The sequence below is a fragment of the Drosophila tropicalis genome, unplaced genomic scaffold (assembly GCF_018151085.1).
Source record: "Drosophila tropicalis isolate 14030-0801.00 unplaced genomic scaffold, ASM1815108v1 contig_158, whole genome shotgun sequence".
In the NCBI taxonomy this organism is placed as follows: Eukaryota; Metazoa; Arthropoda; class Insecta; order Diptera; family Drosophilidae; genus Drosophila; species Drosophila tropicalis.
In genome coordinates, this window is record NW_027172602.1 from 11,482,558 (window position 1) to 11,510,496 (window position 27,939).

A 27,939-nucleotide genomic window follows, 5' to 3' on the forward strand; every position below is an offset into this window, starting at 1 on the left:
TAAGCTGTCCCTTTTGCACAAAATACATAAATACTAGTACGTATGTATGTACATACATACATATATAGTATACCTACATATATATATATATTTTTTGTATAAACTTTAATGATTTCAGCCGAGAGCTAAGCTACTGAAAGACCCTATAATAATTGCTTGTATATAAAGCGATTTTAAATTTAAATACGATTTAGTTGGTAAACCCAAAAATAGACAGAAGTTAGTAAGAAATTCAGTCTTTTTGACAGTTTTCTAAATGTCAAAAATAAAACTGGTTTTAGTGCGTATCAAAAAGTGACACAAAAATTTGTTTTTTCTATCACATTTTGTAATTTTACAAACGATGCAAGGTTTTAGCAACTAGTCCTAGATAAAATCGTTAAAATCTTCATTCAGGATAACTGACAATGTATGATATAAAATATTAAATGGCTTCTTTTTGTTGAAATTCATAAAAAGTTAATCTTATTTTCACTGAGAGGTCTAATGAATTAATTAAGCAACTTTGAGGAAGACGTCTGAATACCCTAGAAACAAAAATGTTTAATTACATCAATTCTAATTTAAATGTGGGGTATAGAAAAAAAAATTCCCATATATGTATTTAATACAAAATTAATTTGTACAAAATCAAAAAATTAAAGTAGAGTAAAACAAAATTAATAGAAAAAAAAACAAGGAAAAAAATTACAATATAATGATCAAAAGTAATTGTAACTACTAAGTAAACTTAGAAAAAGCCCAAATAAATGAAAGTAACTAAAATCAAAAGGTAGTCAACAGTTATTGGTGTTAAACGTCTGGATTTCAGCTGGGTCTCTTTCATTATCCTTAAAGCCTTTCAATATAAACAAAATCACAATTATCATGTGCTCCCATGTACTAAACCGATCCTCAACAACTTATTCAATCTATCCGATCCGTAATTATTGCTACAACTCGCTCATTTGCCGCCATGCCATTTGTATGAGCCGGAGTATAGGAAGTTGCTGGCCTCGCACTTGCGATCGGCCTCCTTGGGTCCACGCGATCCATACTGATAGGCAATCGGTTTGATGTGCTCCTTCTCAATGCGATGCAAAATGGGCGTGAATATCCGCCAAGCCTCGCGCAACTCGTCGGAACGAACGAAGTGCATTTGGGAGCCGCAGAAGACATCCAGTATGAGACGCTCATAGGCATCGGGCAAATAGGAATCCTTGTAGCGATGCTCATAGGTAAGATCCAATTCGGTTTCCTCAATATCGAATGTAATGCCAGGACTCTTGGTCATCATTTTGAAGTACAAAGCCTCGCCCGGTTGGACACGAATGACAAGCTCATTACGCTTGCTGCTACCCTCGAATATGTCACCGGGCACATCCTGATATTGAATACGAACCTCAGCCTTGCGCTCGTTTAGCGCTTTGCCGCAACGCAAAATGAAGGGTACACCCTGCCAGCGTTCGTTGTTGATCTTAAGCACAGCCAGAGCATACGTTGGTGTGGTTGAATCATTGTCAACAGTCGGATCATCTAAGTAACCAGTACGCTCATCCTCGGTGCGACCCTCTGGATTGCCAACATATTGACCAAGAACCATATCATCCAATTTCAGGGTCTCAATGCTCTTTAGCACTTTGACCTTCTCGTCGCGTATATCATCGGGATGACAGGTAACTGGCTTCTCCATGGCCACCAGCGAGAGTATTTGCAGCAAATGATTCTGCATCACATCGCGTATGATGCCGAACTCATCGAAGTAACCACCCCGACCCTGAGTTCCGAATGGCTCCTTAAAGGTTATCTGCACGGAGGCAATATTCTCGCGATTCCATGTTGAGCTTAAGATCTTATTGCCAAATCGTATCGTCATTAGATTCTGAACCATTTCCTTGCCCAGATAATGATCAATGCGATACAGTTGCTCCTCATCGAATAAACCAGCCAAATGATCACTCAACTCCTTGGATGTGACATCGTCCCGACCGAAAGGCTTTTCCACAATTATACGATTCCAGCCACTAAAAAGAAATCGAAATCAAAAATTAGAAAAGGCTCAACTTAAGCAATTTACTCCAAGTTTACATACCAAACCGACATGCAAATCTCCTTGACATTGGACGTGACCTCATGGAAAACACTCGGTGGTAGGGCTAAGTAGAAAATTCGATTCGCTCTATTTTTGTTCTCCATAATCTCCAGCTGTTGATTGAGTAGCTCAAACCCAGTTCGTCCATCGTAGCTACCAGCGACATATTCATTGAGTGCCCAGAACTGATCATATTTGCCCTGTTCATACGGTTGGAGTTTCATATATTGTTTACAATTCTCCTTTAGCTTCTCAATGGATAGCTTGGAACGAGCATAGCCGCAGAATTTTGTTGGCTTGGGCAAGAGATCGTCGCGATAAAGCCACCAGAGAGTGGGATAAATTTTCTTTTTGGCCAGATCTCCCTAAGAGTTTTTATTCGATCAATAAGCAATTGTCATTTGCAATGAATTGTCCTTCTAATTGACACTTACCGAAGCACCGAATATCACAAATGTATGGGGTATCTTGCCATCGAAATGTGTCCCCTCACATACCATGGTGGGGGACTTGAGGGATTTGATGATTAAATCCAGGGCTGTATGATCTATGGACAACAAAAAGTAATAATTATTACACACAACTTCTTTGAGTGCCTGTTTAGAAGTGCAAAATTGTTGGCCTTCGTCTGACCTTATATAGTAAGTACAAGGAAACGAAAATTCTTGACTCTGCAAAACTTTACGAAATTGATAAGCTATCGATAAGATCCAGCTTTTTTGACACTCACAGTTATCTGATGTGCGTGTGTGTGTGTCTAATCAAAGTTTCGTGAGCCAAGCCAAGATTTGACCGTTTTCTTAGAGGTCACCACAAGATCTCTCCCTCTCGCTTGTTGTATCTTTCGATGCGATTGCAATAAACGTAATGAACAGCTGCGCTTGACTTGGCTTTGACTTTGAATTGTCTAAGCAGCAACGATGACTACAACGACTACAAAATTGACCGAACAAAGTACAACCAGGTAAAGTTACGAGATAGATAAATAGATAGATATCTATCAAAACTATCTGAACGTTTTGAGAACTAGCAAGCTGTAACTACTTATCTATCGATCATCTATCGACTGTTTTAGGGTTTTAACAAGCAGCTTATTCACTTGGCGCGTCTGATATGACTATTCGAAAACATCTTGCAATTTCTCCAAAACATTATTTTCTGTTTTGGCTTGTCATCATGACGAAAATGTAATATTAGGTTATAATCGGTAATAATGATTGTGTTTTCAAAAATTAAAATCTACGAAGTTCGAACAACAAATTAATAGTCGGCAAAGTTCAGTCATTAATCTAATGTCAAAGAAAATTGACAGAAAGTGAAAGTTTTGTTAATTACCAAATTTAAACAATCAAGAGTTTGATTTCTAAACTATTTTAGTTTAATTGTAAATAAAACTGTCTGCTTGACAGAATATCAAAGTTAAATAATGTAACTAGAAGTTTCTATTAACTTTTAAGGATCCAGAAAGGATGCCACATTATTTACTAGAGGTGAAATATCATAATTTTTGCAAATGGCGTCGTATGTCATTCATTTGACAGCTACAGCCGCCATGGAGCGACAAATAGGACTCCAAAAGATCTTTCTATTTACTGTTTGTATTTTGTAAGTAAACTTTATTTATATTTTATATTTGTATATAACTAAACTAAATTAAATATGTACTTTTCTTCAATGATTGAGCACAATTATATGCATGAGAAACTGAAAATCGAAAAAAAAAAAAAAAAAAAAAAATTGAAAGCGAAGTCACGAATTGTGACATTGACATAGAGTCAAAATGTGAGGAAGTTGTTTCATTTAAAGCTAAAAATTGAGAGATTGAAAAACTGCCAATTGGATGGAGTCAATAAAAATGCAAGCGAGTGAGTGGCGAGGCAAGGTTTTATTTATACCTGGGATCTAAAATAATTTATTTGGAATAAATTATTAAAAATAATTTTGTTTCTGAATGGATTTAGAAAGTAATTCCACACACACACACATAAACAAACGCACGCATACATGGAACTAACACGCATTTGTGCTAATTATTTACGTGTACAAATGATTTGTGTTTCAATGTTTCTGTTTCTGTTTCAATGTCATTAACTTTGTTAGCTAGTGTTTTTGTTGTAGTCACATTCATACATACATATGTATGTATGTGTATATGTATGTAGTATAACTCGCAAAGGTTATTGCTATGCCTTCTTCTTCCTCCTCCTTCGCTCTTCTCAACTAATCTTGAGGAGCCAGCAACAACAAAAACAACAACAACAACAATGAGTACAATAACAACAACTTAACGTCATCGGTAGATAATTGACGGAGTGAGGCGGTAAGATTGAATCATTGCGGTGGTGTATTTTCATTGTTGTTGGCTGTGTGAGTTGTGTTATTTGTGATAAGAGTTTTGTAGGTGACCCTCTAGCCAAAGAAGAACACATTTGAAGGGCGCTACGATCGGCCCGCTCTCTGCCAGTGGTCAATGAAAGTCAATTCCCGTTATATGCCACTCTCACCACACACACCCCCGCAGCAGCAGCTGTCAACTTACCATCTTTCTGAGTTGCCATCTCTGTAAAGTTTTGTTTTATGTCGTTTTTAATTTTTTTTGTAGTTAAGCAGTAAACGTTTCAAAAACGTCTTTTTTTTTGGATATTGTTTGGAATTTCGCAAAGATTGCTGCTACCGACTATGCTGAATTGTTTTGTTAAGCAGCAACAATAACTAAACACTGCAATTTTATTTTAGGTAAACGTAAAGTTTACTTGGTTTCTTCTCGTACTAACAACGTTCGGTGCGTACTGCGTTTTGTTATTTCTTAAGTTACTCGTTTTGGAGTTTTCTGTTTTACAATAAAGGGAACAAACAAAAAATTCCGTAATGAAGCTTAGCACGATCGCAGTGTGACTGCGGCCAGGTTGACCGCACAAAGCGTGCATGAAGCCCCAAATCCAATGAAAAGAGAAAATAATAACAACAACCTACAAGAGCAGCAGCAGCAACAACAAATACATACTTAGCATTGGCAGCAGCAGCAGCGGACGCTTTGTAACCAACCAGTATGAGTACGATCAAGACAGGAGCGTAGTGAGGGCATTTCAAAAGCTTGGGTCGAGGATGATAGGATAATTTTTAGCATCTGTTTAAGTATGAGCCCAGCATTTTTTACATTTGATTTACTTTTTGTTTATTTCGTTTCCATTTTTTTTTTTTTTTTTTTTTTTTTTTAACTTACCGCGCACAGCCTACAAGTGGTTTTCTGATTTACACTAAATAATTACATCGTATAAGATAGAAACAAGTTGGCCACCCAATCTAGGCATATAATTAGATGTAATAATTACATTGTATAAAATAGAAACAAGTTGGCCACCCAATCTAGGTAATTAATTAGATAAAACGAATAATATAAGTAAACACAATCAGTATTAATTTAAGTCAAAGCCCAACCAGCGGGCAATTCCGCTCCTGCCAAAATTAGCCGGCTCTCTACACAAACACACACTCCCATAACAAACATACATATGCAAACTTACTGTAAACATGTGTGTTGGTATGTGACTCCACAAAAAGAAGAGGGTGAGGGTGGCGGAGGGCGGATCGTTAGCCAGCCAGGGTTGCCACACAACAAAAGGAACAATAATAAGACAATATCAAAATTTAAAAATCAGATGGAAGTGAAGAAAACAAATGTGAAGCTAATTTGGACTAGACATTGCCGGCACATATATATACATATGCAGTAATATATCTATATATATATATGTATATGCGCGTACATACATACATACATACATACACAGAGAGTAACTTCATATAAATTGAACAAATGAAGTCTCTATACTGTACATTCATAATTTGCAAATTCGATTTGTATACATACATATAAATATATATGATGTACATTTATAATGTATGTAGCCATTGGTGTGTGTGTATGTGTGTGTTTGGGTCAGATAGTGTGTTACCCTTCTTTCTTCTCATCTATTTACAAGTTGCAATTTCATTTGTCGCCGTTTTTTCCAGGCAGGATTTGGGATGACAGGTCAAGGTCAGTAAAAAAGGACTGAATGAAGAATGACACGATTGCGACGTTCCTCGAATTCCTGTATCATTTCATCAATATCATTATCTAAATCATTAGATTTGACCATCTGCAAAAAGGGAATAGATAAATGTATTCATATTATAATTGATGGTCTTTTGATAGAAACGATTTAACTTACTAAATTAATCATATCTGTTATAAGAAACGCCCCCATCAACGCATCCTCCGCATTATCTACGACATCAACATTTAGTACATGCACGGGCCGATTATCCACAGAGTCCATTGATTCCATATGAAGCACCACTAGATCATAAACACGCTCCTCCACAGTGACAATAATATCAAATTGCTCTTTGGTCTCCTGAAAACGTTCAGGACATTTTTTAATCCGACGATTGCGGTCGAGCATATGCAGCAGGCCGTTCTGTGTGTAGCTAAAAATGAATGCAATGAAATGTAAATGTGATATTGCATAGTACATTCTAGAATTGCTAAAAGACATAATGCCAAGGCAGTCACACTTACAACTCCTTATCCTTGGCTTCAAGATCCCGGTAGATATCCTCGTAGCTGGTGCCAAATTCATAGACATTTGGTTTATCTATAGCTACACCGGGCAGTCTGACCCGCTCGCCGGTACCATAGGACCGAACACTGTAGCCCTTCTTGGCCAGGAAATTGTGGGCTTCCATTGAGCGATTCATGTTCGAGGAACACACAACGGCAACGGAGAATTTACTTGGATCAGTCATAATTATAAATTATTATATTCTTTGGCAGTGAAGTGACAGTGCAACTTAATAACAAATAAAAAGCAATTGCGAATTCGCCGTACTGAATAATCGCTCATCCAACTTGAATATTTTCGCTTATAAACTATCGATAAATATTTGGCCGCCCACATTTGTAACAGGGTTCCCAGTACACTTACGTGTCATCACTACAACCACGTTCATCTATACGACCGTATCTGGCTGCCTTATTTTATACAGTAGTGGCAACGCTGTGATTTTCAAATGTTAACCTATAACGGCCAAAAATTTTTATTAATTTACATATTTCTCAGGTATATAGTGAGAAAGAGGGGTAAAGCTAGACAGAGAGAGAGAGAGAGAAAGAGAGTTAGACTGAGATAAACAGAGAGTGATCAAGCGAGGGGAATGGGGTTTATGAATGAACGTTTGAAAATAATAGGCGGCAGATCAGGTTCCATGAGAATGCGTGGTATGCAGAGAGCCGCAGCAGCACATCCACATCCAATCTAAATGCAAAAGAGCGAAGTGCCGGAGCGCCAGTGCTCCCGCCTTCCATTCCAGAGACTGAAAAACATGGAATGCGGCTTAACAAGTTAAAGACGACGTTGCTGTTGTTGTAGCTTCTGCTGTTGTTGGTGGTTTTTCGATATTGCTGCTGCTATTTTTTACCTTTTACCTGTCTGTGTGTGTGTATGTGTGAGAGTTTTGATCAGGTTAGCTGCACAGTGGCATCAATACTATAACTAACTGGACATATTTAAGACTTATACTTACTCATCTAAAATTATTGTTTATTTGTACATTTTTGGCCCACAGTAGCTCTTGACGGCGTCACTTGGTTTTTGTTGCTGTGTTTCATGGCTCATTCTTGAACTGTTTGTGTGTGTGTGTGATAGAGAGAACAAGAAGAAGAGAGGGAAAGAGGCCGCCCGTTCACTTGTTAACTGGTTGTGCGAATAGCTACCATCATCGCTCGCTCGGCCTCGGCCCCTGCGGCTAGAATCAACGGCAAACGGCAACTTCAACGGCAAAGAAGGCAAAGTCAGCGGCTGATGCGGACTCTTGGCTATGGATTCGGACTCGGACTTGTACTTGGACTGCGACTGATAGTCGTAGTTTTGTCACCTAAGATCGCGCATCATTGTCCACTGGTCACTAGCCACTAGCGATCGGTACCGTTCACTTGTCCGCGTCATCTCGCCCACCAACATCATCGGATTTGTGGTCACGTTTTACTCGCGTTTACTACATTATAACTGCTTCCCATTCTCAAGCAATCAATGCAAATGCCAAATTCAATTAACTAAAAAAATCATCATTATGTAAATGTCATCGGGCCAAAAACGTAAATTAAAAAACATCAACAAATTGTTAACTAAAAGGTAAACTTGTTTTACAACACAAAAACAAAATTGTTTTTGATAATTTCGTTTTTTTGAATGTGTGTGTGTCTGTGTGTAAAAGTGCTTGTGGTGCAAGGAAAGGGAAAAATGGACCGAAAAACCAGTAAAAAAAATGCATTGATCAGCATTAAAGTCAAAACAAATCGACAACAAAACAAAAGTAATAATTACACAATTTCCAGTTAATGTGCCAAGGGTGGATGACGTTTGCCGCCTAGTGGGAACCTCTGTAATTTTTGCAAATGCATCAGTTGCATGTAGCAGCATGTACATATGTGTGTACATACATACATAGATACATACATACATATGTATATATGTATGTAGGAGGAAGAGGAGGACCGTTATAAACCTCTTCAGACCCATTATAGCTGGATAGCAAACGTGCTTCAAGGCACTTTAATGCAATTTCTATTTCAAGCTGACCGTGCGACTTATGTACATACATACATACATCCATATGCATTAATATTGTGTTCTCTTCTTTCATGTTGTGCTTTTCCTTTTATCTTCCACTTAATTGCTCAATAAATGCATATCAAAATTATGGGAAAGTGCACATGATGCACATACAACATGTAAAATGAAAGTTACCAACCAGTAAAATTTCAAATGTTAAATTAATTTTGAATCTCAGAGATCCGTAAGATAGATTTTTTGACATAGTCCATGAAGCAGCTGATCAACAGCTGATCCATATTCCATCATAAGACGAAACTCGGAACACATATGTATGTATGTATGTATGTACATAAATAAACCATTATCAATTATTGATTGTATTTAATATATGTATTTATCTTAAAAACTAGTTGATCTTTACAACATTCAGCTTTAGAACAAAACAAATCCTGTTTCAATCTTTTTTTATTCTTGCAAACGGACCAAGTTCCGTTTAATAACAAGTTATTGGCAAAACATTCAGTTTTATAAAAATGATTTACAAAGGCCTTTTTTCAAATTTCTGACATTTCAGTTCCACTGGCAAACTCTCAACTGTCTCCCAAATATGTGAACTCAGAGAGAGGATTTCGATCTCAACCCAAAACACACACACGAACACTCACATATACTTACAAACATTTATACAGGTGCGTGAAAGATAGAAGGAGTGAGAACGAGACCGAGAGCGAGAGCGAGTGTGAGTGACGAGGGGGTGGAGTGTATTTCTACAGGACATGTTAAAACACGCGTCAAATGCGACCGTGGCTGTCAATGGACAGCTGCTACGAACAGCCACCACAACCACCACCACCACTGCCAATGCCGTCTCTGCCGCCAACGCCAATGTCAATGGCAATAACAACACCACAACGACTACCAACAATAACAATAATAGTAACAACCACAATGGAAGCAATGGAAGTGGCAATAATACACCCTGTGCCCTGGTCACAACAGCAGTAACACCAACAACAACAGTTAACGGCGGTTCCGTCAACTCCTCAGCAAAGGGCACTTCCCCCATACCTATTCCCGCACCTGCTAGTGCTGCTGCTGCTGCCGCCGCGGCGGCTGCTGCTGCTGTTGCAACTACCGCACGCAATATTCACCTGCGACCGCCTCAGCCGCAACCGCTCAATATTTCCGCTTTAAATGCATCCACCTGCAGCACCCTGTATAATGGCGGTGGACGAACGTTATTAAATATTGCCACAACAACGACAACAACAGCAGCAATAACACCACCATCAACAATAACAACAACAACAACAACACCCTTAAAACCATTGCTAACACCCCTAACGCCCTTAACACCCAATGGTCATTGCAATAATGGCAATGGCAATGGAAATGGCAGTATCCATCATCATACCTATACCAATCAGCACATTTTAGCCAGTAGCCAACTGCAACAGCAGCAAACACTTCACCAGCATTCACAGCAGCAACAACAACAGCAATACCAGCAACATTTTCATCATCATCAGCAACAACAACCGCTCCCTCTCCCCTCCACCACCTCCTACATTCTCTCACAATTTTAGTAATTGCAATAATCTGACTGGCAACACACTGATGCAAAAGGTCCAAAAACATGGTCCGAGTCCACGTGAAGCCCTCAATAGTTTGGGGCTATTATGCTTAGGTAAAATCAACAACAACCCAGCAAATAAATAGCAAATTAATTTTGTTTTTACTTGCAGTTTCCTTATTACTAGCGCTACTATCATTGATCTTCCTTTTGAAGATCTCACCGAATAGCCGCGAAGATGCCTTTGCCACGACGCGAACAACAACAATTAGCAATGAGGACTTCATCATTGTCTACGATGTAACCTTAGCACTGTGCGCCCTTTCCTTGTCCTTAAACCTATGCTGCTTACTGGTCTGCGCCATACAGTTCCTGTTCGCTGTCAAGCTACGCTCTCCCATGTTCGATGGCAGGGAGAATAAATATTTGGAGAAATCGAGTGCCAGTCGGACATGTGCAGTGGGTGGATTCTTTATATCCATACCCGTATTCTTAACTGGCATCATTCTATATACATTCAATCATTTTCATTCAACGCCAGCGATAATAACGAGTATTCTGATCGGTTTGGGCATTGTCTTCTGTGGCGGAGCCATGGTTCACAATGTCTTTGTATGGCAGAAGGAGAAAACAATGAGCTATAGAAGTGGTGGTGGCGGTGGTGTTGGCGGTGGTGGTGGTCCACCATTTGTAGTTCCGTTAAATATGTCTCTATTAACAGCAGGACAATTACCATTGTCCCCCGTGCCACACATGCAATTTCAAGTACCATCATCGCCGCCACCGCTCCCACCAGCAGCAACATCATCATCGCTAATGCCAACATCCCCCATACCTATACATGGACCGCAGCAACATTATCCGGTGGGTGGTCAAGCGATTTCTGTGACTCCCGTGTCGCCAAATCATTCGCATGGCAGTTTCAATCCATTACTGTGTTTGGGCAGTAATAATCTAAATGGCGGTGGTGCCATCAATTCATCATTTTTGGTACGCACAGCCACTGCCACACCGCCCACACCAAAGCCGAGTGGTTCAATAAGTCCGGGAATACCAGCGACTCTCGATATGAGTAATATTACGAATATCTCTTTACATGAACTCTCCACGCTTGTCTAGACGACGACACATCCGACCACATAAGTTGATAAGTATTTTTTTTTTAGTTTTTAAACGACAAACGACCACCGGGTTCCATCCATCCAATATAGAAATTCTTGCCTTAATGCTTAAGCAAAAAATTCTGTTGTACATATGTGTATATATTTATATCATCATATTATCTTTCTCTGTCTTTCTCACTCTCTGAACTATTCTTTCCTTTTTTTCTTTTCTATCTGCTTAATTATAAGAAAATACAAAATATAACAGAAACATTTGAACATTTGTCTGGCACTTTAAAAAACCGAAGGAAATAATTGCGGGGTTAAACCACAAACAACTTGATTATTTCCACAACAAACTTTGATGAGAAAGAAAAACGATATGAAAGTAAAGAAAAAGAAACGGAGATGCAGTTTCAGATCCACCTAAATGGATCTCAAAGAGACATGGACACTGAATTAAATGTTGTGGAATATGAGCAGACAACACATTAAAATGATCATGCAATCTTATTTCTAGGTCGTCCGCGTTTCTTGGGCGGCACGCTGGCTTCATTATTATCTACTGAAGGATCTAGAAAGAGAGGGCGAACATTAGTTTTGGTTCTGAAGTTAAATCCGAATTCTTACCATTTGATGTTGGGTTGACGTTAAGTTCTTCTGTAGACGCTGCGTTGGGTGGCGTTGAAGCTCTTTCAGATTCCGATTTCCGAACACGAAGCACTCGCGCGTTTGGTCTTGATGTTGATGCCCGATCGTCAAGTGCCGCGAAGGTGTCACGTGTGGCGTGATCTGATGGTTCCTCTGTGGAGCTTGGCTTGCGTTGTTTTCGGTTGCTTTTAATAGGTGCCTTAGCAGTGGCCTCCCAGACGTTGGAAGTTGGCGGCTCGCTGCTGCTGCGCAACTTGCGACGATATTTTGGAGCTGCTACTGCTGCTGCTGCTTCTGCTGCTGCTGAAGGGGGAATAACCGGTCTCGAAGTTGTAGAATTGGAACGTTTTGCTGTACGAGATTTGTAGGATGATGTCGACGAAGACAACGCCGCTGTTGATGCTTGTGGTGGTGGCGGAGCTTGTTCCGCTTCTAAGCTTAAGCGACTACGGGAACGAGTTTGTGGCCCAGGTGATTGGGTGAAATCTCTGGAATTGTTTTGTTCATCGATGGCATCGAACAGATGCTTTTGACTCGATATACGACGTAGACGCCTGCTTGGCGTTAAGCCAGATATGGTGGAGGATGGTGGCGTCGATGTGGCGCGAGTAAGGCGACTAGATGATGGCGACTGCAGTGGACTTGGACTGATTGTGCTTACATCATCACTATGTAGCCGTTGCCTAAGACGCCTTAAGCCAACGCCCACGCCCGCGTCTACTGTCGGTGTGGCTACACGATTGCGGTCATGAGAGCGAAGAACACGGATTGGAGTGGACGGGAATGAAGTTGGCTCACTTTCATCCTCAGAGACAGCCAATTTAAGTGGAGGATCCTCACTTTCGGAAACCGGTCTGTGCCATGCCCAAACATTTTTATTTTCTTCAGGCATCTCTTGCAATTCATCTTCTTCTTCATCTTCTTCCTGAATTCGCTCCAGCACTGGATCCACTACTAGAGACACTATTTCATGGGACAAAACTTCTTCTTCTTCGCTTTGTCCGAGCTGTTGACTGGTCATCGATTCATTGTCTTCTTCCTCAATTCGCTCCAGCACTGGATCCACCACTAGAGACACTATTTCATGGGACAAAAGTTCTTCTTCTTCGCTTTGTCCGACCTGCTGACTGGCCATCGATTCATTGTCCTCTTCCTGTATCTCCTCTTCCTGGATCTCCTCTTCCTGGTACTCCTCTTCCTGGTACTCCCCTTCCTGGTACTCCCCTTCCTGGTCCTCCCCTTCCTGGTCCTCCCCTTCCTGGTACTCCCCCTTCCTGTATATAACCTTCCTGGATCTCCTCTCCTTGCATCTCCCTCTCCCTGCATCTCACCTTCCTGCATCTCCTCTTCCTGCATCTCCTCTTCCTGCATCTCCTCTTCCTGCATCTCCTCTTCCTGCATCTCCTCTTCCTGCATTTCCTCTTCCTGCATTTCCTCTTCCTGCATTTCCTCTTCCTGCATTTCCTCTTGCTGAATCTCCTCCAGCGGCTGACTAGACACTATAAAAACCGAATCACCTTCTTGGATATCATCCCTTTCGTCAACTATAGCAACATATTCATTACTGTTTAGTTGGATAACCTTATTAGATAGAACTGTCATGTCGTTATTTATATGTTCATCATCATCGGTGTCCAGATTGATAGTTTCTGCAATTACGGAATCACTGTTGGCCGTGGCGCCCAGGGATAGCGAAGCGTTTGGTCTAGCAGATCCCAAGGCTGCCGCATCATCATCCTTGAATGCAAATAATTCAGCACTAGAGCATCCAGCGGCCTGTTGTGGCCGCGGCACGTAACCTCGAACCTCAGTACCATCCAGGGCGATAACACAATCATCCTCATCCTCAACCTGCTCCTCATCGTCCTCGTCCAGGGAGCCTTTGGTGGTGTCCAAATCATCTACAGTTTCCAAGCTATTCGCCCGGTATAGAGATCGTGGTGAAGCATCACCTATGCCGCCTGGACCACTACCAGCGGCGCCATGTGCTGCTCGAGGGCTGGAATTCTGCGAGACATTTGTGTCACTGGGCAGGAAGGAGGTCGGTGTGTGGGTTACCGAACGAGATGTGGTTATCGAACCAGTCGACTCAACAACAATCGAATACATCGGATCATCCTGTAAGCGGTTTGCAGCCAACGGTTGCACTTCCGATGATGAATTGTCGGATAGTCCGCTGCTCACACTGAAGGTGGGCGAGGAGAGTAGCTCTTCGTTGCTGATTGGTGGTCCAGGAATGGCGGGATCCACAGTGGCTGCATCCACCCCCACCACCTCTTCTCCTGAAGTAGTCATTATAAAGGGATGATTGTAAGGAGAGTCCTCCACCTCAAAGGTTTGCTGTTGTTGTTGATCCGCCTCGTACTCATCATGCTGCATAACTTGGTATTCTTTCTCCTCCTGCTCTCGATCAAAATCTCTTTCGCTTGGCTGATCCTCCTCCATTTCCATTTCTTGGATGGGCTCCTCTTGTTCATTGGGCTCGCCCTCTTCTTCTTGACGCTGCTCCATGCTTGTTATATCATAGCTTGACATGCCCAAGGTAGTGTCTAGCATATCTTGCAATCGCCCGGCTCTGGTTGGCACGGACCAACCCAAGTTGGTGGTGGTACTGGTTGGCATTAAAAATTGACTTGGCTCTGTTATCTCCGGCATTTCGCCACAAATGGTCGTCCGTTCTGAGATCTTAATATAGGTGGTGGTTTCCCCCATTTTCGATGAGCAAATGGTTGGCACGAAATCCCGAGAAGAGGCCGTGTGTGCCAGACGCATGGATGTGGCTGAGAAACTACCGAAACCACTGCTACTTTCAGTTCGACCGTGCAATAGCGGATGACGTGGTTGTGGTCCAGTCGGTGGTGCCATGGGCAACGGTTCCGGCTCTCGTACCAATGAGACATTTGCTGAATTCAAAGGTGACATGAACTCCTCGTCACTCTCGTTTGATTCGGAATCGGCTTGACCAGCCGGGAGTTGTTGAGGCTCACCACTTGATTGAAACTCTACAAATATTTCATCTTGTTCCTCCTCCATCTTCGTCTCCTCCTGTGCCACCCTTACAACAGGTGGATCCAAAGGAATGGGCGGTGCAAAGTAGAAATCTTTGGTGCTAGTTTTTCTCGTTTCGCTCTCATCCGGCCCACCTCGAGACTGAATTTCCATAATGATCTCATCGGTTTCATCCTCATCAGTCTGCTCCACCACCACCTCCGCCGCCGCCTCGTCCAATGGGATTGGCGGTGGGAAAAAAAACATTTGCCAGGCAATTTTTCATTTTCAGTCACATTCGATGATTGCTTGACAAACTCTTGGGATCTCTCCGATCGATTCAGCTCTTCTGGTGCCTGCTCTGTGTTCGATGCTGCAATTGGATAACGCTTAAAGATTCCTCTAGGCTCCACGCTAGATTGTTCAAGCATCGGCCCATGAGTTGTATTCTCCGCTTGGCCCTCAAATTTTTTCGATTGACGAATTCTTGGAGATCAGTGATTAACTGCTCGCCTAGCAATCGTCGCCGCTTTCGGGGCTGCGTTGTGTAGCCCGCTGGGTTTGCTGATGTCTCCAGATCCTGTCTTTCGCGCTGACGCTTCGAAACTATCTGATAGGGAACTGAGCGAACTACATGACGACGATGCTGATTGCTATGGCCATGTCCTCGATGTTGGGAACTTCGTAGAAATGGCACATTCTGGCAAGTGAGTGCATCTTGCCCCCCCCAGCTCATAGTCTGCGGTGGCCCAATGAGTACTCAGTGCAGAACTCTGAAAGATGCCACCGACCATATCGCTGGATGCACTCTGCTTAACCAGTTGGCAGCTAAACGGATCAGGTGACTGATTTGATGCCACTTCCCGACCATCCAATCGATTGCGAATTTGCAAATATGTTCCAGCTATAGATTGGGTTACGGGCGCCATGGTCGATCTAAATGCTGATAATATATTATTAGATAACTCATTGGCAGCCTGCTGCCGCTCGACAGCTATCTCATCCATAAATGAGACGGCCTCAACGTATTTGAATCTCTGGAGTAACAATATCAAGTGAACACTGTCCGTTTTACGGGTCTTGGATTCGCGCAACAAACGGTAGATTATCTGCTCCTCATCCTCGCGCAGCGACAGTTCGGTCAAAACTTTGAATTTACCAAGTCTAATGAAATATCGAAAGAAATGTTCCAACAACGGACGTCCCTTATCATCGTCATAGAGGCGGGCATAATGAAAAGCCTCGGATATGCGATCATTGGCCAAAAGAACACGAAGGTACAGCGGAAAGCTAACAGGGCCTGGCGGTCGAACCACCAAACGCATGGCCAATCTCTTGGCATTAGCCGTCAGTAGATTTTCAATGAGCAATTGCATTTGCCAATCTTCATAGTGACGAATTGTGGATATTCCATCGTACAGATCATCGACCGCTTGCTGCAAACCATATGAGAGCATAAAATTAACTACTACATTTGAATTGAACTCAAGTTGACTTACCCAATAGTCAGCACGATCTAGATGCCAAAATGATTTCACCGATTTAATCACTTCTTCTCGCAGATTAACGAAAATGTGAAATTGTTGGCTCAATACCATTGACAATTTCTTTTCGTGCAGCTGTCTCGGTGGTGGCTTTGTTTGATCCATCTCTACAACTAATCCCTGGTTGATCCTATCCAGATCCATTAAAAAATACAAGACAACCTCATGCTTCTGCTCCAATTGGGCATCGGTGGAGAGCATCATTTGCATGAGAGCCTTCATGGTTGTGGGCGGATATGATTGCATATCGTTCATGCAATTACCTAGACCATTTCTCTGGAGCAAAGTGTCTATATATAGAGGCATATTTGCTTTCTTTCTTTGTGTTCTTCTCTCATCGTAGTCACGTTGCAGTTGCATTAATTGCGTTTTTTGACTCTGCTCTGATGTATGCTGCATTAGATTGCCTTCGGGTAATAGGCCCCGCTGCATGAACCAATAGAGCAGCCATTGATAATTATAGACCAATTCTAGGGCTCTTGCATTCGCTTCATATTCATCCAGAACCGACTCCCAAAGCAAACTCTTGCCCTTTTTGATTATAAATGTTTGCAATTCCACGAGGTTTTTCAACTGGCTGGACAATACTTGGAATTCTTTCCTTTCCCGCTCATCCAGGGCGTAGCCGTTGTAATCGAATATGCCCTGACATAGCTCAAGACAACGCTTTTTAATACAGTTTGCTTGTTTTACCATCCAATTGGTTAGAGTAGCCAGCGATAGTTCTGTCGGACTGACCTTGTTGCATAGGAAACTATCATCTAGCCAACTCCGGGCGCAATCATAAAGCAGGGCTAAGCATTTGTGTTCCAACGCTACTGACAAGATCTCTTCATGCATGGCGGTCTTCAGGTGAGAGAGAGAGAGATTAGATTAGAATAAAAAAAACTGCATTTATGTGGTCTAAACATACCCTTGAAAAGGTGGCATTTGGATTTAGCTCAGAGAAATGCGGCATAAGACACAGGCGTATGATATCATCATGATAGACTTGAGGATTCAGGAACAAAGTGGCCTTTTGCTGACGCAGGCAGTTAATAAAGCGACTCTGTGCACCATTGTGGGCATAATAACGAAATCCCTTGATATTTAATAAAGAACAATCTGCAGAAATAGAAATCCAAGGTAAGTCACCTTAAATTTTCAATGAATTCTTAAATCATTCTTACCAAAAGTCAGTGAATTGGGATAGGAATGAGCATCATAGCGGTTTAAGGCTTCAAAATGTAGAATGCTAGATGGTTTCAGTTGTAAACCAAATCCCATATGTTTACGTTCACTCAGCACAAAGGCAGCCAGACAATTGGGTTTATCGCTTGAACGTATCAGATAGGGCATCTCGTCTTTATACCACTGATTGATATCAAACAGTATCAGTTTGTTTTTCTCCTCTGGCTCCGAGTACCAGGAGAGGATAAGCAGCAAAGTGCCATTGTCACCGGCAATTGCAGCTGTTGAAGTAGAGAAACAATCAATTGCCGTACAAAAGGGACCATCAAGCAGGATGCGAGCGCTAGTGTGACTCGATTGGAACTGCTAAATTAAATGCAAACAAATTATTAAGAAACTCAGGAACCAATTATATGAATTGCTTACCTCAAAGTGTAAAGGATCATTTTGGAATCTGGAGCGGCTAAAGCTAATGACATGCAACAAAGCCAACATTCTCTCGTCACTCTGATACATTGCACTTAGATAGAAACACGGTTTTGGATCATCTGGTGGCACAACGCAACAGATACGCTCCACCGATAGGTTGCCTAAATCTTCTGTTGTACGCAAGATGGTTAGAAGTTTCAGTCCCTTCAGATCGTACAGAATTATTTGTCCATTCTCAAGGCCAGCGGCGAAACCATCAATTAAATCAATGACCACCAGACACCGTATGCTGCTCCTTGTAACTGAAAACACAGAGATTATTACATTTGTTGGGACCACGTCCTCACAGTGACGACTATACCATTAATTTCCACAGCCGTATGCAAATCGTTTCGGCCGCACTGCTTCATATTTGAATCAATGATATATCTTTGACTTTGACTGCAAATCCGGTGAATCTGCCCATTGGGTGCACTTCCAAGGGAATTTGATTGTCGTTTGCTCAAAAGATATTTAAATTTCAAATCCATTATGAATATTGTACCATCATCGGTACCAATTGCCAGGCAACCATCAAAATGAGGAAAACTTTTCGTGCGCCAGCATATTTCTGGGCTAAGGAAAGTTAATGTGGTGCACAAGAAGCCATCGAGATAAATACGACGCAGCACTTGATTCCATTTAACAGAGTATATTGCCAAATGCGTCTTGATGGTATTCATGCGATCGCCCCGAGTCCATGTCTCTAGGCAAATGGCCAGAATAGTTGGTTGTTTGGTGTCCTGATTGGGATAGAGCTCCTCCACACAACGTATGCTGCTGCACGTTGAACGATTGACGTTATGATCATCGTTGTGATGTGCAGTCCAAAAGACGTGACGAGCAATGGTGTAGCCCGTTTTCAAACAGGATATAATCAAAGTGGCATCTGATGCATAGCGTCGGGTTAGCCAACCCCATTTGCCGCCAAAAATGATGCCGCCCGTTAAGAAGGCTTAACGCAAAGAAATGCCCAAAAATATCAAGGTAAATAGAGTAAAATGCAAATGAAACAAAGTACATTACTTACCCCTTTGTTCACCTTCCTGTTCCAATAATTCCCCATCGTTGCCGGCATCTTCGTCATCTAACCAGCGAACAGGAAGATCCGGAAATGTTATAGTGCGTGTGCCATTTAGTTCAATCTCAAACCACTCCATTGTGCAAGATCACTTGCTAGTTTTATTATAAATTGCTAACAACAATTATCAACTACCTACTCTTCCCTTAGTTTTTAAATTGATTCTGACATTTCAACACAAGCGCACTAATTTTGCACACATACATGTGCCGGCTGTTGTTGTTGTTGTCATCGATGATTAGTGTTGGAAAACGGTTATGTTGTGAATTTTCCAAGCCATGTGCAAAATTCGATAATTGAATTTTACACGATTACCTCGTATATTGTTTATTTAAAAGAAAACGAAGTAAATTTGGATTGGAACAAAGTAGATTTGGCGCCTTCAATCAATAACAATTTTCAATACACTTGATGGCAATCACCCTTACAACCGACTCCAAGTCGTTTTGAGAAAATAATTCACTTAATATTCAGACAATTAAAACGTATTTTAGAGTGTTTATTTGTAGGACACTAAAAATTATTTTTAACCAGTAATATTTCGGGTTGTCAAAAGATATTTAACGAGTCTATTAGCTCCTTAATTAAATATTGTGATCCGGAACTAGTTTAGCTGCATTCATTTTAGACGCATATCGATTAATATCGATGGTCGTTCACTATTTGCACATTGTTCTTAACACACATATTGCAGTCTCCCCCGCTTGCGCCCCTCCTTTCTAAGAAATTCCATTTTACACGCTATAGCCGGAAAATTAATTTCAGAGCAGGAGGCTGCTGTTCCCTAAATGTGAAAATCAACTAACTGTTACCCTTATAATAAATATTTTAATATTTAAATGTAGACGGTTGGCAGGAATTTGGGACTATTGTTTGGAACGAGAAAGAGAGAGCGCTTGTGAGAAAGAGGGAACAATATATAAACGAAAAAAAGAAGCTTAACCATTATTTTATCAAGCAGCCACTGCCACTGAAAGGCGCCAACAACAGCAACAGCAACAACATTGCACACACACACACACTATACCACACATACCAACACCAACACCAACAAACTGAGAACGAAGCACGCTTAAAAAAAAGAATAACGAAAGAAAGAAAAGAAGTAGGAAGAGGCGGAGGACGTAAAAGAACAGAACAGAAAAATAGCTGTCTGGCAGGAGGAGTAAAAGAGTAAGTAGACAAGAAAACGAATTTCGCATATTGCAATGGAAATTGAGTATGACATTTGTTTTGCCTCTTTCTCTGTTGGTCTGGCTACTGTTCTACTTAGGTGTTGCGATGTCTCAGCTTGGAGGCACTGAAGCATTGGCCTTGGAACTGGCCCAGGCTGTAGATATGATCATGCAACCGACGACCACACAACAGGCCCGACTGGAAGCCTATATGGCCTGTGAGCGGTTTAAGGAGGAATCACCACTTTGCGCTCAAGTCGGCCTCTATTTGGCCAGTTCGCCCCAGTTCAATCAGCAGGCTCATCATTTTGGTTTGCAATTGATGGAGTATACGATTAAATTCAAATGGAATCAAATCACTCACGAGGAGAAGGTCTTCATCAAGGATAATGCCATTAAAATGCTTAATTTGGGCGTCGGTCCTGCGGAAGATAAGCGTCTATTGCACCTAAAGGATGCCCTGTCGCGCATTATTGTCGAGATGATAAAGCGCGAATGGCCCCAGCAATGGTCCGATCTAATGCCTGAACTAAGCCAAGCCTGCAATCAGGGGGAGGCTCAAACTGAGCTGGTTCTTTTGGTGTTTCTCCGGCTGGTGGAGGATGTGGCCCTGCTCCAAACGATTGAATCGAATCAACGGCGCAAGGATATGTATCAGGCTTTAAATAACAACATGAACGATATATTTGAATTCTTTTTGCGCCTTGTCGAGCAGCATGTGACCGCTTTCCGTGAGACTACCAGCCGGGCCAATTTTCAGCAGGCCAAAGCCCATTCGCGTGTTGTGGAAATGGCACTGTTGACCCTAAGTGGATTTGTGGAATGGGTTAGCATACAACACATTATGTCAAGCAATGGTAAATTGTTGCACTTCCTCTGCATCCTACTAAACGACAAGGCATTCCAATGCAATGCGGCCGAGTGCCTGGGTCTGATTACGAATCGCAAGGGTCAAGTCAAGGAACGTAAGCCGCTAATGCAACTGTATCAGGAGGAATTGATGCGTTTAATCTACTCGTCGGCAATGAGCAGTTGTAGCCAATCGCCTGCTGATGTATCTGGAGCTGGAACACCACCAACGGAGACTTCCATTGAGCAGGAGCATAATTTCCTAAAGAAACTGAATCAAGTTCTAAATGGAATGGTGCAGCAATTGGTTGCATTGTGGGGCAAAGATGAAACTGTACAGCGTCCGGCTCATTTAGAGATTCTGCTCGAGTGTCTACTGCAACTGGTGCAGCATCCGTCTTTATCGGTGGCCCATGGTGCGGCACTTATCTGGCAGCTGCTGCTCAAGCATGAGAATTCATCGAAGGATTATGCCCTGATCACCTACATTCCTAAGCTCATACACACCATAGCGCCAAGAATTGTGAAATTGCCTTATCCCACCAATTGCCCGGCAGTCTCTGGCAGTGGCCGTCGCCCCACAGAGTACTATATAATCTTGGAATTTGATAGCGAAGAGGAATTCGCTTTGTTCTTCTTTCGCTGTCGCACCGATTTCCTGGAGATTTTTCGTTTGGCCACTCTGGTCCAGCCTCTGATAACTTATGGCTATTGCGAGCAGTGGCTACAGACCCGTCTCCGTTTGGCTGCCGTCGAGCAGCAGGCCAGCAGCGGCTCATCGATGTCGTGCAGTGTTCTCGATCCCATTTACTTGGAATGGGATGCTTTGGTCTGTGTGCTGGATGGTGTCCTCAGTCGCATCCTACTGGTGGCTGAACGGCCATCGGTAACGGCGGGTTTGCGCCTTCTGGAAGACTGCATCAAACTGGAGACAACAAATCCGTTGATATATTCCATACTCCTGTCATGCATTTCGGCCCTGTTCGTCTTCCTCAGCATGTCGTCGTGCCAGTTAACTCCAAACAATTGTGTGGCTATGAGTGGAGTTAATTTACTGCCACGCGTCTTGGACAAAATCTTTCGGGCATTGGTACTGAAACCACCCAACGAATTGGAGAAGGTGCAACAGAAGTCGGCTAAGAATTTAAGGCGTCATGCATCCTCGCTGCTGGTTAAACTGGCCCATAAGTATCCACTGCTGCTGCTGCCCGTGTTCGAGCAAATCAATGGTCATGTGGAGATGCTGCTCAAGGATCAACAACATGCGCATCAGCTGTGCCGGCTGGTTAGCACCACCTTGCAGGAGTCTCTCATCTTGATATCGAATCATTTTTGTGATTTTGAGCGGCAAACTTTATTTATTGAGCATATCATACAGGAAAAGCGGGCAGAATGGGCGGCATTTGGAGAAGTACTAAAGACACCATTGAACTTCATACGTTTTGTGGGATTGGACAAATCGCCGGAGATAATGCTGCCTGAGATGGATCCATGCCTACAGAATCGTTCCCGACTGCTGGATGCATTGCATGTGGTCTTGGGTGTGGTAAAACGTTGCACATGGCCCGACGATCCTGATAGGGCTCAACGTGGTGGCTTTGTCATTGGATGCACGGAACTGGGTAATCCCATATGCCGAAATCCGGCGACCAAGCATGTGGTGCCATTGCTCTCCCACATACTCGCCCTCATGCGCATGCTTAATGAGATGTTTACGCCAAGAGCCTTAGCGGCCCTGTCAGAGGGCTATAAGAAAATCCATGGCATGATGGAGCATGAGAAGAAGCTGCTAATGGGCATTTGTGCTATACCCGCTGATCCCCTGGATACGACAATAAAGGCGGAACCCACACCATTCGAGAAGACGCAAACATTCCTGCTGCTCCTTGTCGAAGGTTGTTATCATTTGATGGGCTCGGCGGGTCCATCACTGGGCCGAGATCTTTACCAGCTTATGGGTCTATCGGATGCCATAATAACGAATATATTTAGCTGCCTGGATATCGTACCCGACTATCGGATGAGGCCCATTATTCGTGTATTCTTCAAACCCTTTGTATATTCCTGCCCACCCAGTTTCTATGGATCAGTTTTAGTTCCCCTTTTTGCACATCTCACGCCATTGATGTGTGAACGTTTGTCGCGGCGCTGGCTATATATATCGTCGCTATACGAGAGTGGCCAACTGAATGGTGAGGTCAATGACACCCAAGAAGTACTCGAGGATCAGCTGAATCGCACATTGACCCGCGAATATTTGGATGTCCTGAAGATTGCCCTGGTTGGCGGTCAAATTGGAGCCGATCATTCGACAACAGCCAATGCAATGGCCATGGAGAACGAGGAGCATTCAATGGACAGTGCTCCGCAGTCACGGGCGGCCCAATCGGCTCTACTCTCGGACATCATCTCGGATCTGGGCGGCAAACTATTGAGGAACGAACAAATCGGTAATTATATACTACTAACATTGCTCCGGGCCATTGCCTGGAACGATGGCATGTGCAACATGAAGGCCGTGAATATAGCAGCTCCAGTGATGCGTTTCCTGGCCGCCGAACCGCATCTGATTGATGAGAATAAGGCGGTGAGTGCCTTTACTGCCGTTCTGCAGGGCATGCAAGTTCATGGCCAGCATGAGGCGAATCAATCGGGTCTCATCACTCTCGGTGTCCAATTCTATGAGCTACTGCGTCCCAAATTTCCCATCCTCACCGAGGTGCTGCAGCACATTCCCAGCGTGAATGCTGCCGATATCCAGAAATTCGACGAGAAAATCGCCGTGGCTCCGGTCAAGGGCAACAAAGTCGATCGGGCCAAAAAGGATTTGTTTAAGAAGCTAACTGCCCAGCTAGTAGGACGTAGTGTCAATCAACTGTTTCGCCACGAAGTCCAAATTGCCAATTTACCGCCCATGCAAACGCACAACAAAACGCTGATCGGAGCTGTGGATGTAAACATAATGGATAGCAATCAGAATGCCAATCTCGCCCAGCTATTTCGCACGGATAAGTGACACGGGCATCAGCAGCAGCAACCACCACCACAGAGGAGGCAGAGGAGGCTACCCTGATGGCGACGACTGAACTCAAAAAACTGAAAACTAGAACCAACTACTACAAAAAAGAAGCTGAATACTGGAGAAATAATATACACACACACACACACACACACACACACACACACACACACACACACACACATAAACACACATACATGTGTTTTGTAAATTAGCATGAATTGTCTATGGATTTGGAGGATTAGGAGGTCGCCACTTGTTTATTTTTAATCTTATTTTTTTCTTCGTTTTCGCTCCTCGTCCCAGTTTAGATGGTTTTTTTTTTCTTGTTTTTATTAATTATTACATTTTTTTTATTAAATACGTTTTAATAATTTATTACATTTAGTGCATTTAAAAATTGTAAATTCATTCTTTTTAAGCAACTAACTAAACTAACGCAATCACGAACCCAGTCCATCCCCCCGCCACGGAGCTATCGCCCCCACCCGTTGCCCTATTCGATTATCTCTGCATTCCTCTCAATCTGGTTTAAGTTTGTTTATTTCTAAGAAAGAAAAGTCATTTAACTATTTGAACGAACGGTCGATCCTCTGTTCTGGTGCTTAAAAACAAAAGAAAAAACGTAAAAGGAAAAGTTACTGCCCCCCCCCCCACGCCATACCAAATGCATCTACACTTCACCCCCTTCCATGTAACATTTATATTTCCCTTTTTTGATACGAAAGCAAAAACAAAAGCAAACTGAATGATAAACCAACACAACAACAAACGGAAGAAAACAAAACAAAACAAAAACAATTTACGCTTAGATTTTAATTTTAGTTTTTAAGCATTCGATTACGAGTTATTATTATAATTATTATTATTATGATTATTATTATTATTATATAATATAAATCCACCACATTTGCATACATATACCATATACATATATATATAGGGCATAACACTGCCCTTCCTTCCCTCCCCACCATTTTCCTATTCTCCTGCCCACTCCACCCCCTCCTCTACTCATGTAACTCCACTTAAAAACGGAAGATAAAAAAAAAAAACTGTTATACACATCGGGATTCTAAGAATTACTATGTACATGATATAAAAATGTATGTATAATGATGCGGGTATATAATATTCAAAAAAAAAAAAAAAAAAAAACAAAAACGAAAAAAAACTAACTAAAAAGATAAACGAAACAAATTGTATATTAATTATTTATATGTAAATTCAATTTTACAAAACACAAATCGAAACAAGCATAAAAAACGGAAGAAACAATCGAAATAATTACAAAAAAAAAAAATAAAAATTAAAAAAAAAAAATTCAAAAACCAAGAAACTGAAACTGAAATAAAAATTATAAAATCAAATGCGAAAATCACAAAAAAAATCTTTTTTTCTTATAAATGAAAAAGATTTAAAAAAATCTTTTAGGAAATCCTTTTGCTCTTTCCCGTAGCTTTTCAAAATTTGCAACACTCGTGGTCAAAATAATAAGTACACAGAATCCTTTTTTATTCTCATACATGTATGTCAGCAACAACTGCCCAAGATCTCCCCCAAGTCCTCCATAGTATGTAAATTTTTGGATCGAGTTTTCCAAATAATATGTAGAAGGACGAAAAGGATAAGGAAATAATAGGTCGAAGGTCGAATAGAGTAAGGAACGTTTTGGGAAAACTAAAAGATTTACAGTGGGCAACAACGAACAAGATGCTGGGCATCTATTTGTGTACGTTTCTAGGGTCCACTGTACTTAGACTCATCTGGTTTATGGCGAAGTTCCTTATGGATTTACGTTGCAACGTTTAAGAATATTCAATTAATCGAAAGTTAGGAACGATTTCCATGTTTATTTCACTAACACTCTGAAATATATTACTCTCAATGGCTTATGTAGCTAATACTTTGATCCCGAGTGTGTGTCTACTGAAGACTTGGTCTAGAATTTTAGTTCATTTTTAGCAAGGATTTGTCAAAAAGTTTAAAAATCATTATAAAAGTCAATGGCAAGGCTTTTGTTTTCGTTTTAGATTCAAAAGGAATTCGTTCACTTGATTTGCCCTTTAGACAAATTATTTAACAAATTAGTCACCACATTCCAAATGACTTGAATTGAAATCGTCAATTACTGAGAGCATGAGAATGAGAGATCCAAGTGTTATAATGTTCGATTGATCGTGGTTAAAACGTCTATTAATACGTCTGAGAATTATCGCCCTGAAAATTTAGAAATAAATGAAAACGAAATCTTTGTTTATATATCATTTTTGTAATTTTTCTTGTTTTTTTTTGTTCTTTTTGTTTTTTCTTGGTTTTTTTTTTCTTTTTTTTTTATTTTTTTTATATTTTTTTTTATTTTTGTTGCTTATTTTGCTTGGTTTTTATTATTATTATTATTTACTTATTTCTCCGGCGACAATTTGCGCTTATCAATTGATTTTCATGCTACAATATTATCTTGTGTCTAGAAACTACTAAAATTAAATTTAAATGTAGTTAAGATGAGCTTGTTGGGAGCTTGAGAGCGTCTCCTTCTTCTTCTTCGTCTCCTTCTCCACCGCGTTGTCCTTCGTCCTGTTCGGCTTTTACAGGTCCAGGTTTGCAATTTTTACCGTTGGTATTATAATTTTTTATAATCATTATTATGAGTTTTGTTTTTTTTTTTTTTTTGAAAAAAAATTATTCTTATTATTTTGGTTTTTTATGTTTGCTTGATTTTTTTTTTTTTTTTTGTGGAGGGGGGTTTGGGGTTTATGCACTAATTTGTTCGGCAATTTTATTAATTAAATTTTTTGGTTTGTGTTTTTTTTTTTTCTTCTTGATACAAAACTATTTTTTGTTTGTTCGTTTCTTTGCTCTTCTTTGCTTTATTTACTTTCTTTTTAGTTTATTAAAATTATTATTGAATTTTGCGCATGTTTCTGATGCCGTTCAAAAAATCCCTCATCATTCACACACTCATACATACATACACATAAGCCACATGATCCTGCCTATATGTATATGTATGTATATATGTATATCTAGCATTTTGGTTTCTCAATATATAATATATATTTATATATATATATGTACAATTCTAGTAAAACTATTTTAAAATGTGCTAAATTATATATATATAAAAAAACGAACAAAAAAAAAAGGAGTTACAACAAAATAATCAATTATTTATATATGTATTTTTTAAAAAATTCTTTATATATATAATTAAGTATATATATATATATATAATTTATATTTATATATATGTAATAGTTTTTTAGAGTTTCATTTCTTATTTACTTTGCTTTGTTTTTGTTGTAATCAATTGTTTTTTTTTTTTTTTTTTTTTTTAGTTTAGTTTGGCAACAGTTTAAATTCGTTGCAATGTCTCCAGTTGCTGCTTACATAAGGCATAAGAGACGCTCGGAAATTTCGATCAGAAAACTACGAAAATGCCCAACGGGAGCAATCTGGCGAGAGACTAATCCTAGGCAGGAGCGGCTTTTAGACCACTTCCTTCTTAGAGACAAAGTGACAAGTCTCAGACAAGTGCTTTCTCTGGCAGAGAATTCTATACACACAGAAATTCCTCTGACTTCAAGAGGAATGAGCTAAGCAATGGCCAATATCGGCCTCATGGCCATTTTTAGGCATAACTTGGCT

At 41.0% G+C, this 27,939-nt stretch overlaps 5 protein-coding genes across 7 annotated transcripts; 2 read left to right on the forward strand and 3 right to left on the reverse strand.

The window, feature by feature from the left end:
- Positions 1-562: 562 nt before the first annotated feature.
- On the reverse strand, positions 563-4,980 carry Zw (glucose-6-phosphate 1-dehydrogenase Zw). Of its 2 annotated transcripts, none has more exons than XM_068303253.1 (4): positions 4,611-4,980; positions 2,506-2,618; positions 2,072-2,436; positions 563-2,003 (listed from the first exon to the last, which is right to left on the reverse strand). In XM_068303253.1, exons 1-4 carry the CDS (start codon positions 4,627-4,629, stop codon positions 944-946), a joined length of 1,557 nt encoding a protein of 518 aa, XP_068159354.1. In that variant the 5' UTR covers positions 4,630-4,980; the 3' UTR covers positions 563-943. The 2 variants fall into 2 exon arrangements, with proteins under 2 accessions (XP_068159354.1, XP_068159355.1); XM_068303254.1 differs by lacking the exon at positions 4,611-4,980 and adding an exon at positions 2,802-2,978.
- Positions 4,981-5,351: 371 nt separating this feature from the next.
- Ssu72 (Ssu72 CTD phosphatase) lies at positions 5,352-6,947 on the reverse strand. Its single transcript, XM_068302664.1, has 3 exons — positions 6,636-6,947; positions 6,286-6,544; positions 5,352-6,213 (listed from the first exon to the last, which is right to left on the reverse strand). Exons 1-3 carry the CDS (start codon positions 6,860-6,862, stop codon positions 6,112-6,114), a joined length of 588 nt encoding a protein of 195 aa, XP_068158765.1. The 5' UTR covers positions 6,863-6,947; the 3' UTR covers positions 5,352-6,111.
- A 778-nt stretch (positions 6,948-7,725) lies between these two features.
- Positions 7,726-11,617, forward strand: LOC137571901 (ras guanine nucleotide exchange factor E). Its single transcript, XM_068283595.1, is given in 4 exon segments — positions 7,726-8,247; positions 9,245-10,240; positions 10,242-10,357; positions 10,416-11,617. Coding segments are annotated over 3 exon segments (1,857 nt in total). The 5' UTR covers positions 7,726-8,247; positions 9,245-9,446; the 3' UTR covers positions 11,363-11,617.
- Positions 11,618-12,937: 1,320 nt separating this feature from the next.
- On the reverse strand, positions 12,938-19,480 carry Elys (AT hook containing transcription factor 1 homolog). Its single transcript, XM_068300469.1, is given in 9 exon segments — positions 12,938-15,264; positions 15,329-15,734; positions 15,736-16,421; positions 16,485-17,375; positions 17,443-17,633; positions 17,699-18,065; positions 18,126-18,430; positions 18,490-19,122; positions 19,198-19,480. Coding segments are annotated over 9 exon segments (5,799 nt in total). The 5' UTR covers positions 19,328-19,480; the 3' UTR covers positions 12,938-13,074.
- Positions 19,481-19,947: 467 nt separating this feature from the next.
- Positions 19,948-24,928, forward strand: Ranbp21 (exportin-5-like protein Ranbp21). Of its 2 annotated transcripts, XM_068298506.1 has the most exons (3): positions 19,948-20,146; positions 20,210-20,421; positions 20,522-24,928. In XM_068298506.1, the coding sequence occupies exon 3, from the start codon at positions 20,530-20,532 to the stop codon at positions 24,286-24,288; it is 3,759 nt and encodes a 1,252-aa protein (XP_068154607.1). In that variant the 5' UTR covers positions 19,948-20,146; positions 20,210-20,421; positions 20,522-20,529; the 3' UTR covers positions 24,289-24,928. The 2 variants fall into 2 exon arrangements, with proteins under 2 accessions (XP_068154607.1, XP_068154600.1); XM_068298499.1 differs by having other exon boundaries at positions 19,948-20,421.
- Positions 24,929-27,939: the final 3,011 nt, after the last annotated feature.

What these genes read in the sequence shown, in the direction of transcription:
- Zw (XM_068303253.1), bottom strand. An exon ending in TTGTGATATTCGGTGCTTCG is followed by an intron (nt 2,437 to 2,505) that starts GTAAGTGTCAAT and finishes AAAAACTCTTAG; the next exon opens with GGAGATCTGGCCAAAAAGAA. An exon ending in GAGATTTGCATGTCGGTTTG is followed by an intron (nt 2,004 to 2,071) that starts GTATGTAAACTT and finishes ATTTCTTTTTAG; the next exon opens with TGGCTGGAATCGTATAATTG.
- Ssu72 (XM_068302664.1), bottom strand. Translation starts at nt 6,862, where the DNA reads ATGACTGATCCAAGTAAATTCTCCGTTGCCGTTGTGTGTTCCTCGAAC. An exon ending in GAAGCCAAGGATAAGGAGTT is followed by an intron (nt 6,545 to 6,635) that starts GTAAGTGTGACT and finishes ATTCATTTTTAG; the next exon opens with CTACACACAGAACGGCCTGC. An exon ending in TAACAGATATGATTAATTTA is followed by an intron (nt 6,214 to 6,285) that starts GTAAGTTAAATC and finishes CCCTTTTTGCAG; the next exon opens with ATGGTCAAATCTAATGATTT.
- Ranbp21 (XM_068298499.1), top strand. Translation starts at nt 20,530, where the DNA reads ATGTCTCAGCTTGGAGGCACTGAAGCATTGGCCTTGGAACTGGCCCAG.